This window comes from Fistularia commersonii, chromosome 17 (assembly GCF_037954325.1).
Source record: "Fistularia commersonii isolate RoL2024-O1a breed Wild chromosome 17, RoL_Fcom_v1.0, whole genome shotgun sequence".
Classification (NCBI taxonomy): domain Eukaryota; kingdom Metazoa; phylum Chordata; class Actinopteri; order Syngnathiformes; family Fistulariidae; genus Fistularia; species Fistularia commersonii.
In genome coordinates, this window is record NC_141300.1 from 1,415,001 (window position 1) to 1,426,993 (window position 11,993).

Below are 11,993 nucleotides of genomic sequence, written 5' to 3' on the forward strand. Positions count from 1 at the left end.
AGGAGGGACGGTTTAGTTGGCTGTTGTGAAAGACGAGCTAGAATGTGGAGAAGATGGAGGTGAAGAGCATCCATGATGTCTGCTTTGGAGACACTGAGGAGAAGACAGGAGGCAGCAATTATGAAGATGTGGAGGTCCTTCTAGCACATGCAAGATGATCTGGAGATAAAGTCGCACAGATGGTTTGTGAAGATCTGGATAGAAGAATGCTCAGGTCAAACCTTCCAGGCAGGAGTTCTGGAGGAAGACCAGAGATGAGGTTTGTGGATGGAGGGGAAGAGGACAGGAAGGCGATTGATGTGAGAGGAGAGGGTTAGATGGAGGCAGGTGATTGGCTGAGCGTTGGATGGAGGCAGGTGATTGGCTGTAGAAACCCTGAAGGGAGCAAGAAGGAGGAAAGAAAGAAGAAGTTGTTATGGAAGATAAGACCCCGTGTGAAGGACAGCCCGATGGGTCTGGTTCCTCAGGTTGAAAAGAGCCCGGGAACCCGTCCCTCTCCAGACGGAGACGCCTTAATGTCCTGAGCTGATACCAAATTGCAAACATGCCGTCCTCGACAACGGTACGAACCGGACTGAGAAGAAGAGGAGCAGGAAGATCATGTGAATCTGGAGCTTTAGTCATTTAAACTGAGCAGGGCTGGAGGTACACCAACTGGAGCTCCACTGGCCGGAGGTCCACTGACTGGAGGTGCACTGGAAGGAGCTCCACTGGCTGGAGCGCCACTTGATTTCCTCTCCAGATACAACCTCACTGCATCTCTGACCTCCCACTCTTCTTCTTCTTGGGTCCCGGTGACCCCTGGGTGAACTCCTCTGGGGGCCTTTGGACATTTGAACACTGAGTTGGGGGGTATGAGGAGGAATGAGGAGTACCCTCACCTCCAGTAGGCACTTGTGTGATCTGCCTCTGCTAGACTGTGAGGGACGCTGGGCTCAGTGGAGATGGAGGTGGAGATGGAGGTGAAGGAGGGGGTGGGGCTAATCCTGCAGCTCGCTGCTCCTCTGTAGTGGGTCCACTGAGGCGCTATGAGGCCGTCTGAATGCTATCAGCACAGACGACACACATGGCCCCCCGAGCAGGGATTACAGCTCTCAGTGAAGGTGCCAGGAGGAGGATCCAGAGGAGAGGAGAGGAGGAGGTGCACAACCCTCCAACAGGACCTCCATTCTCCTCCAGCAAGAGGCCATCGGAGAAGGCGCGCCAATCGAGGGCGGCCGGGAAAATTCCCCCATGAGAACATTAGTCCGGCGTGGAGGAGGGAGGAGAGCTTCCAGAGGGACCCACCACCGTCTCGGGCCCGGGCACCACGGGAGGACAATGAACACTGGCCCATTGTTGGAGGAGCCTTCAGAGGCAGGCCCCCGTTTGAGAAGAAAACAGAAAAATGGGCAAAGAAATGGTTTCAAATGTGTGTGGAGAAGGAGGAGGGTAGAGGAGAACGGAGGAGGGTGGAGGACAGAGGGTGGTAGAAGGTGGTGGTGGAGGATGGAAGAGAGTGTGGAGGAAGATGGAGAGTGGTGAAGAGTAGAGGAGGGTGGAAGTGGAAGAGGTTAAAGGAGGACAAAGGAGGGTGGAGGAGGAGGGTAGAGGACAGAGAGCAGTTGAAGGTGGTGGAGGATGGAGGAGACGGAAGACAGAGAAGGTTGGAGGAGGACGGAGGAGGACAGAGGAGGGTGGAGGACAGAGGGTCATGGAGGGTGGAGGAGAAGATCGGAGGAGGATGGAGGGCTTCTGATGGAGAGCCGGCGCCGTGGGATTCACCCTCGCACACTCTGGGTTACAACAACAACATTCCTCCTCCGAAGCTAATCTCCGCAAACCACAGCAGCAACCAGAGCCAGCGAGCCAAACACCCCGTTACCCAACTGTTTGCACTTTTCTCCACCCCCAGCCGCCCCCGCCCCCCCCCCTCCCCCCCGCCCCCGCCCCCGCCCGCTTCCACCCGCCCCCACCCCATTATCGCAGCATTGGAAGGTTTACATGATGCTGACGTTGTGACAAGAGTGGAATTTCCGTTGGGTGCTGGTGTCTTCTCACACTCAGACCTCCGCAGACGGACAGTGGGAATGGCGGTGGCGACGGCGGCGTTGCATCTCCAAACACCAGCTTTAGCTTGTCACCCACACCACACCCCACCCCCACCCCCTACCACCCCACACTGTCCTGAAAACACTCACACCCACTCATCTGCTGCTTCACCCGGCTCAACTGCCAACTGCCGGCAGAGGCTCGTCCTTGTTTTGGCTTCGATGTGAGTCCATTGAGGAAAAAATGAGGAGGTGTGAAGCACCCTCTGCAACCCCCCGCTCTGCCCTCTTTCCAGCGCACCTGCAGCGCACGCCGCTCTGACACCGGCCGGGCAAAGCCGTCGCCGGGGTCGCGGTCCCAGGTGACGCCAATGGGTAAAATCGATTTTCCGGGGAGGCCGCGGACGAGTGGCATCGGCGCAGCTGCCACACCTCTGGGACTAATCTGGGAGTCGCGCGCAACACCGGGTTTCGAGTGGCGGTCGAACTGGCCGGATGGGAGTGGAATCTGAATCCGGCCCGCCGCTTCCCGGTACGACTTAGACACAAAGAATCCCCGCGGTCGGGACGTTCGTGTTGCACCGGCAGAACATGTGACCTGTCTCCAGCGTGATGGATCACCCGCTAGGCGCTAAGTGCCGCACGCATGGCCGGGCACGCAAGAGCGACAAAAGGGATATTCCCGATGAATATCCATTCTCATTTGGTGCCCATCTGCTCCTCGGCATAAAGGAAGCTGGCACATCTCGGGGAATACAATGCTCTTTAAATGGTTCATCACTCAACGTCCACAAAGACAGAACACCCAAACACGCCCAGGAAGCCCATGAAGGCCCAGGCAGACGTGACACACTTCTCCCCACTCAGTGGAGTGACCTATTCAGGGGAGCAGCGGGTGGCTGAGAGGCTGAAGAGCCAGGAAGTTAATGAATGCGCGGCTTCGGCACTCTTGAAAGTGGGAGCACTATCTGCGGGTTGCTTTTCCCGGCGCGCACAGGAGAGCCCTATTAAAGCATTAGCCCCGTCCTCCGGTTCCCCTGATCCGGAGGGCCGCACTCAAACTAGGCCAGTCTTTTGTTGATTGACCGACCAATGTTTGCCGCACCAGAAAGCGCACTTAGAGGCGGAGCGGAGGCCCGTCACTGTGGGAACGGAGCGCCGAGCGAGGGGAGGTCGGGGGTCAAGGAACAGCACCCGGGACAGTCCCGGAAGATGTGCAGAGCACTGTTGAGAAAGGATGACGGCCGGCGGGCCACGGGAGTCACGGCACGCTGATGATGCTCCAGAGACAAAGCCGTAGGGGGTTCAGGGAACGCTTGGCAGATACCGCTTAGCGGTATCGCTGACTTGTTGCTCCACAGCAGTTCCGATGAACCCTCTGACCACCTACTCGCCTCCAGGGGAGGCCGAGGACGGACGGCGGGAGGCTCGTCTGTCGGAGTCGTTATCTGGAGCCCAGTCCGAGCTAGACGGTCTGCTCCTCCCCCGGGACCTTCGGCCCACATCCGTCTTGGATTTCGGTTGCCAATAAACAAACAAGCGCCGGGCGGGTTCCCACAAGAAGGACAGTGGAGTCACCACGTCCTGCTCTGACCGTAATCCTCGAACCCTCTTCTGACTCCGACGGCTGGAGATGAAGAGTAGGAGCTCGGGCAGGAGCTCTGGCAGGAGCTCGGGCAATGACCCAAGCTTACCTTCCTGCAGAGTCTGAGAGGAGCCAGAGCTCCAGGACTGCAGATGGCTTATCATGAATGGATTCCAGAAGACACCGAGGGGAACCTTCTTTCCAAAGATGGACGGAGAGTCGGTCACACAACCTCCCAGGGGGGGCGGGTCCTTCAGCGCATGCTTATGCTGCTCAAGCTCTAGATCAGGACGCTGATCTGGAGATTCTGAAAGGGGGCATGGCTTCATGACCATAAGGTCCTGCCCCCACACAGGGGGCGCCGCTCCACATTCTCCAAATCCTCTGAGGTTTCCTGTACCACCAAAGACAACCTGGTCTCCAGGAGGTTTGGAGAAGCTTCGCCTTCCAGCGTCCTCCACGGCTCTTCTTCAGAACATTTAGGAGTGAGGAACTGCCTGGGTGGAGAAAATGTCAGATGTGGTGGAGGAGAAAGAAGAAGCAGGAGGAGGACCTCGCCGTTCTGCATCTCTTCCCGGGCAGGTGAGAGTGTACGTGGGCGGTGGAGGGGCACACAGACAAACACACACACTCTCCGGTTCTCCGGCACAGGGTTGGACCCCCACGCCTGAATGGAGCCACGCAAACCTTTTCATGACGGCTCTTTCTCTTCAGCTGCGGTTCAAAAGTGTCTCCGCTGTATTTCTGTTTCCATTTGGTCCACACACACACACACACACACACACACACACACACACACACACACACATACTCAAATACATTTCACTCACAGTAATACGACCTCTCTATCTCCCTCCCGCTCAGTCATTTCATTATTATAGCTTAACGCAGTAATCAACAGTGAGTGTGCTCACACACACAGACACACAAACGCACGCATGCATGCACGCACATGCGCGCACACACAGCACGCTGCCCACACACAGTCTTATCACTGAAAGGCACCAGAGAAGCTGGAGGCAGCGAGGTCAGGTCACAAACCCAATTACTGAGGAGAGAATGGTCCAAGCAGAGCCTCATGCTCCTCGGCTCCTGGAGCTCCGGCGTTCCTTTGAGAAGTTCCTCGTGTCTCAGCCGGAGAAGGTCTCCCGCTCCCTTTCTCTCCGTGGCTATTCAAGCCCCGGGCTGACGCCCGCCCTTTCTCTCCGGTCTTTCTTCCCCGCGACCCTTGGGCGGCACGCAGCCGGCCTCGCTCCACCGCCCACCTCCTCAGGCGGCGTCTGCGACCGCCGCTTTCGCTGGGTTCATCTGCGGAGGAGAGACCCGGAGCTCCGTGCTAGCGCTCAACACAAAGACCCGACCTCCGGCTGCGGAGAGGAAGGCCAGCGCAGGAGGCCTCCCGCGCTTCTGAGGCTCCCGGAGTCCATGGAGAGGCTGCACCGGGGTTTGAACCCCAGACCGGTCGGCCCCTGCAGGAAAAAGAGCATCTGAGGGACCCCTCCCTCCTCAGCCACGTTTCACTTGTTCAGTTGTAACCCCCCACCCCCCCCACCCACACACACACACACACACACACACACACACACTCCCCCTGTCAGAGCCCAGTATTTAACAATGAGCCGGCATCATGTGCCAGAACATGGGACAGCAGAGGAGAAAGAAGTGAGCAGCTTGGAAGCTTGTCATTTTTCCGACACCCCCCCCCTCCCACTCCAACCTCCCCACCCGGAATCTTATCGGCTCAATCCTCTCATCGTCATTTAAATCCCCCCCCATCCCTCTGTCCCAGCCGTGGTCCTGTTTAAATCCCCCCTCCCCATCCAAAACATTTCTAATGCTAATTATTTAAACCTCTCTGTGTGCACCATCCCTGCCAATGCACCCGCTAGTCATTCACCCCCCCCCCCCCCCCCCCTTTACACCCCCGGCCGCAGTTAAAAGGTGCTTGACTGAAGGGTTTGATCCCGCCTCTTATTTTTACACATTTTATCCTCGCCCCCTTCCCTCCTTCCATCCCTCCTCTGGCCTCCTGGTCCCCGTCCCGTCCGTCTCCAAACTCCCCCCGCTGTCGCTGTCCGCTCAGAGTTAGGAGTGAATCCCTGGTTTCTGCGGCGGACCGTGGCATCAGGGGGTTGGCGGTGGAGGTGGAGTTTGAACCCTGTGATCTGCTGGGTGTGAGATGGGCGGAGGTCACCTCCACCCTTTGCTGGACGGAGCGGCGGCGGCTCCGTTAGCGAGGTCGGAGGAACCAGGTGCGCCTTTGTCTCCGCTCACACTCCCGGTTCTCACATCTTCATCTTCCCCCTCCTCCTCCACCTCCACCCGCCACTCAGCGTGGCGGAGCAGCCTCCTACACGGAGCACCGGGATCGCAGATCAGTTGGAGAAAAAAAAAAACAAGCTGAAGCTGCTCGCAAACATCACGAGCCGCGTGGAGACGTTGCTTTCCACCCTGTGCCGCCTGCCTGCACCAACACCTGCGGGGGGGAACCATGCCCCCACCCGCCTCCACCCACCCCACCAAACACTGAGGTGAAGTTGTGGTGGAGGCAGCGTCCGTTTCCACGGCGATTAGTATTCTGATGGTCTTTCATCTGCAGCTCAGAGCGCAAAGCCGCTCCAAGAACAGCTTCAACTTTAACTTCGGGCGGAGGCGAGGCGGCAAGGGGGGGGGAGGGGGGCGAGGGGGCGCCTCCGCAGAACCCATCAGATGAATGAGAGCGATGGGATCAGACATGTCCTCGGGACCTGCCGGCGCGAGCAGAGGAGGGCGGGGGCTCACCTTGGTACTCCTGTCCGGGGGCGTACGCTCCGGGGCTGCCGGCGATCTGGAAGGTGAGCAGCACCTCTCCTCCGCCCTCCGCCGCCCCCGTGCCCTCTAGCTCCCCATGGTGGGTGCACAGGAAGAAGAAGGGGTTGAAGCGGGGGTAGAAGCCGGCAGGCGGCGCCCCAAAGTCCACGCTGCCGCCGTTCCCCGAGGCCAGGGCCGGCAGCGCGCACAGGAGGGCCCACGCCGCCGCCATCTGAGGGGGGGGAGGGGCGCTCAGGTAGAGTTCCAGGGAACGGCGGGGTTCGTGAAGAGTCCGCTGATGATTGGAAAAAAAAAGTCCAGGAAGTGTGTGTGAGTCTGTGTGTGTGTGTGTGTGAGCGTGCGTGTGAGTCTGTGTGTGAGTGTGTGTGAGTCTGTGTGGGCTCGGGCGTCAGGAGAGCTGAGCTCTGGTCCTCTGCCTCCTCTCCCTGTCCTACCTCCACTCCCAGGGAGTTCTGAGCTTGGCTTCTGCTGTCCTGCTCCGCCGCTTAAATACTCCCCCCATCCCTCCCTCCCTCCTAACCTCCTCCTCCTCCTCCTCCCTCCCTCCCTCCCTCCGTCTCTCCAGCACCAGCTCTGCTGCACGCGCTCCACCAGACGGCCTCCCTCCTCCCTCATCCAGCTCTTCTCTCCTCCCTCTTCTGTCTATCACTCTGCCTTTTCCTTAATCCCCCCCCCCCCATCCGCCCCCCCACCCCCCATGCAGCTCCATCTCCAGCCGGTGACCCATCCCATTCCTCTCACTCGTCTTCCTTTGTCTCTCTGCCCATCCACCAGACTGTCCCCTCCTCTCCCACCCTCCATCGCATCTCCTCCCTCTTCCGCTCTCTTCACCTCCCTTTCCCCCCCTTTCGCCCCCCCACCCGTTTCATTCTCCCTCTTCTTTTTCCACCTCTCCTCCGTCTTCACCAACGTTGCATTTCTTTTTCCTTTTCCATCAGAACCTCCTTTTCCACAGGATTCTCCAACTTTTCATTCCCGTCAGAGCAGCATGCACGTCTCCCATCCCCATATTAACACACACACACACACGCTCAAACACACACACACACACACATACACACACACACGAGGATCAGCTCCAGCAAATGATGGATAAACATTTCTCTAACGTGGTGTGCACGCCCAACATCTCCCTTTCCCTTTTTTTCATCCAAGAGGAAACACACACACACGCACAAAGAAAACATGCGTGCTCCTCCGTTGCTCTTGCCCAGTACCTCCTCTGCGAGCCTCGGGGACACAAACACATGAATTCCTGGAACTCTGAAGCCGCGCGCTCCTCTCCAGGGTTGGAGGCCACCAGCAGAAGGAAGAACCTTGAGGTCCTCCGCTACCTCTTTGGGGACCTGCCGACCTGAGCCCCCCTCCCTCCTTCTGAAGGTAAGATGCCCGCCCTCTTCCCTGCTCACTTGAAGCCCTCCGGCAGCCGGAGGATCTGTTCCTCCTGGTCCGATCCCGGATGGAGGTGAGAGCAGATGGGCTGGACCTCCTCGAGGAGAATCTCCTCTCTGTCCTCACACTCCCTTCCTGGACCATCCCGCCCGATCCAACTTTCTGCTGGGGAAGAAAGAAGTCGAGGCAGAAGTTTTCAGAAGGTTCCGGGGCTGGTGGTTCTCCAGAGGCCCCGGCTGAGGTCAGGGGTTATCTGCTCCTCTCCGTTAATGCCCACCAGCAGCCTCCTGCTCCTCAATGACTTCATTAAGCGCTTTTAATTAAAGTGCTGCCTGGACTGACCGCTGGGAGCTCAGAAAGTTTGGAGCCGGTACTCAGAGTCGCCCCGACTTCCTGGAACCTTTTACCCGTGTCGGACCGGAGCAGGTGGAGCAGGGCGGGTTCTCCACCCGTTCCAGACCAGGTTGGGGTCTGACGACGTGGACATCTCGTCCTGAAGTACTCAGGAGTTCTGGCTGCTGTGGTATTGGGCCCGTCCAGCAGACCCTCTCCTTTCACCCCGTCCAGCCTTTGAGTACGTGAATCTTGGTCATCCTGGGACATTTCGGTTCTCCCACGACCCGACTGATCAGCGGTTGGGACTACAAATCGTCTCCTCAGTCTGTGGAGACCAGACCACTCCATAGGACTTTGGTAGAACCTCAGGCTCTTCCTCCTGCTGAGCTTCATTGGATCCATCTTCAGGCCGAGGACGTCGCGAAGAGCGATTCTTTCCTTATTTACGACCTTGTTTTCCTTGTTGACAGGACCCTGTGGATACCATGGTTACCATGGATACCATGGAAACTATGGCTACCATGGATACCATAAACCCCATGGACCCCATTGATACCATGGACTCCATGGATGCCATAGACCCCACGGTCGCCATGGTTACCACGGACCCCATGGATACCGTGGTTACCATGGAAACCATGAATACCACAGACCCCACTGATAGCGTGGACGCAGCCTGCCGGTGGCACCACCCGGTGCAGAGGGCCTCACCAGCCTGAGCAGCAGATGCTTCTACCAGTGAGCTGAAAGCTCAGGCAGGAAGTTCTGGCCTCGGCGGGTCAGAGATGAGCCTCCATATTGGCATCTGAAGGTCCTCTTCATCTTCCATCCACAGGACAGGCTCCTCAAAGATGTAGCTCCAAAACAGGAGCCATCAGATGTTGGTGAGAAGGTACCCACAGAGCTGAGAACCAGGATGAGTCACCGCAGCAGCTCTGGTTAATGGAATCTGTCCAAACATCAGACGGGGGAGCAGAGGACAAGTTGGCATCCGAGCCGCTTCCCTGCATTTACGCAAAGAATCAGGATTCTTCTCTGGAGCAGCACCCTCCACCTCTTCTTCTTACTCGCCTTTAACCTGTGACTCCCACATGTCCCAACAAGCAAACTCTGCTCAGAAGACCTCGGAGGAGAAGAAGACTCAGATCTTTGACGTCACCGCTGGGGCTCAAACCACCTGAACCCGGAATCCGAGGCCTCCAGACCTGAAGGAGAGTTTGGATAACATTCACAGATCTCCATGCTGATTGCATGCATTTCACCATATGTGTGTGTGTCTGTGTGTGTGTGTCTGTGCACAAGCGCATGTGCCGATGACCTTTCGCGGTCTCTTCTGGCCAGAGATGATCGCAGGGATCAGCGGCAGCATAGTGTTTACCGTCTGTTTCACACACCCCTGCCGAACACACACGCACTCGCTCTGTTTGCTCTGTGCACGAGCACCGTGCACAGCCTGGTGTGCGGACCAGCAGGAGATGCCCTCCTTGGGGTCCTCCTGACCCCTGTCTCCTCTCCTTTGCTGGCCTACATCCACCCCCCGACACACACACACACGTAAATGCACGCTTGTGCAGACAAACAGTTTAAAGCACACACGCGTCGGTGGCGTGCAACTGGGGGCGATCCTTCTCCATTATGGAAACTGGGTCAGGGTGGAGCGGGGCAGGAGGAGCGGGGCAGTAATTATTTTTATCATTATTAATTTCCACCTCAAGGTTGCACCGGGGCTTTTTTGTCCGCTTCAATCTTCATTTCAGATCTCCTGCATTCACACACACACACACACACACACACACACACACTACCAGTGTCATTGAAAAGGCTGCGTGCCAAACAAGGCAGAAGAGAGGATGGGTGGGGGGGCACAAAAGTGGAAAGAGCTCAAAGGGATAGAGAGCGTGGTGGCGGAGGAAGAGGAGCGGCAGAAACTAGATGTGTCGCTTCATCACTCACTGGAGCCTAATATCCACTAACAGGTTGTTTACTCGATATGGCAAATGATAATAAAAGCCCTGGTGTTGGGGGGGGGGTAAGAGGGGGCAAAGAGAAAGAGAGGCCCTGCAGGGGCACTTCAGCTGTGATGGCTTGCACACTCCAATTAGCCGTATGAAAGCCCCTCCCCCGCCCAGAAACGCAGGGGGGGGGGGGGGGGTTGATGTGTAAATAAAACCAGCGAGAATCAACACCCCCCTCCGCGAAAAAAAAAAATCAGGGTGCCGTCAGCTGGGGGGGGCAGAACAGAACACGCTCGCACCTCCGTCGCTTAGCAGGTTCTGGACGCCTCGGTTTCTACAGGCGGCCACGGAGGAGCAGGGGTTTAGCTCCGCCCCCCACTTCCTGCCTGGAGTTTCCACGTTCTCCTCGCGTCTGCGTCCAGGAGGCACATGGAGACCCTACCTCATCCGGCTACCTCATCCAGACGTGCGAAGGGTTGGATGTCCGTATGCGGCCCTGTGATTGGTGCAGTGGCAGCCGGGCTCCGGCAGCCCTGACGGCAGGAGAACAGATGTATCTAATACAGTTGGACTGCGTGAAATAAAGAGGAGAGATTTCAGACGTTTGAGTCATTCACAAATGAAGGTCTGCGTGCACCTCAACTTCAATTTCCGACCTTCTCTGATCTCCTCTGGCGCTAGTAGAGGCGACCGAAGCCGGCCGCGGAGAAGGTTCGGCGTTCTCCTGCTGGGCTGCAGCTCTTCTAAATAGACGCTGGGCGGGCAGGTCATGTGCAAAGAGTCCTCCCGGGAAATTTTCCTCGGCGTCCCCTCAACGTCAGGCCGACAAGAACAAAGAGCAGCCTCCCGGGCTGAGAATGGCTTGGGGCTGCCAGCATCCGCGCGCTGAATCTGTTCTCCAAACTCACTCTCGCCTCCCGGTTCAGTGTCATCACAGCACCCCCCGCCATCCCGTCCTGCCGTCATGGTAACCGAGCTGTGAAGAACAAGCGCAGAAATATGAGATGCGAGAACCAACAGACTCAAGTTTGCACCGTGCCAGAGACACAGGAACGCTCCGTGGAACCGGCAGACATTTTGCTACGCAAACAGCTAGCGCCGCGATGTTTTTCAAGGAGACGCGGCAGGAACGATGCATTCAAGTGCAGCTGTGTGAAGACCTTTGAACACTCCAGCATCTATGCTGGAGGAATGCTGCCGCAACCGGAGACGTTTCAGGTCTGAGAAGGACCTCCACGTCTGAAGGAGAAACAACGAAACAAACGTGGAGGCCTTTGTTCCTCCAAACGGCTCATCGAGTCCTTCGCGCAGCAGATACGGGTCCAGGTCTTCATCCAAGGATATCCTGAGTTCGGCTGCAGACCTTCCGCCTCCGGATGGACTCACACACACATTAATATTTCCACTTGCAGGTATGCTGACATACCAAGGGTGTGTGTGTTGGGGGTCCGCAGAGAGCAGCCTTGAGCTACAAGCTCAGCTAAATAAATAGATAAGTGAAAACCTCATTTTAAACCAGTAGACCCCCCCGCCCCCCCGGAGCCCACCCTCCTCCTCCTTCTCCTCATATCAATGTTTCATTCTCGAGGAGCACAAAGAGCACCCCCCACCTCCATCCCACCTCCAGGCGCCGTTTCCTGCTCTTTGTAGCTCATCATTTTTCCTTGCGTGCGTTCTGGCAGGTGTAGCAGACATTCGATCATCACTAGATCTTCATCCGTAAAACGTTCTTCTGCTGAAAGTTTTCCCTCCAAACGTCTGAATCCTTTGTCTTCAGCTGTGGCGCTCCTGATGTTCCTGCACCATCACTGGGATGATTCTGTTTATTGTGGCATCAGATTCTCAGCCCTTGACCCTGGACTGGCTCTCCTCCATCTCCCTCCT

General features: G+C 57.2%; 1 protein-coding gene across 1 annotated transcript in view; it reads right to left on the bottom strand.

Annotated features, from left to right (window-relative positions):
* reln (reelin) overlaps positions 1-6,855 on the bottom strand; it is a 57,351-nt gene extending 50,496 nt beyond the window's left edge. The window contains exon 1 of the mRNA XM_086162785.1: positions 6,397-6,855. Coding sequence (XP_086018911.1) covers positions 6,397-6,637 — 241 coding nt within the window. The 5' untranslated portion in view covers positions 6,638-6,855. The remainder of the gene's footprint in view (positions 1-6,396) is intronic.
* Positions 6,856-11,993: the final 5,138 nt, after the last annotated feature.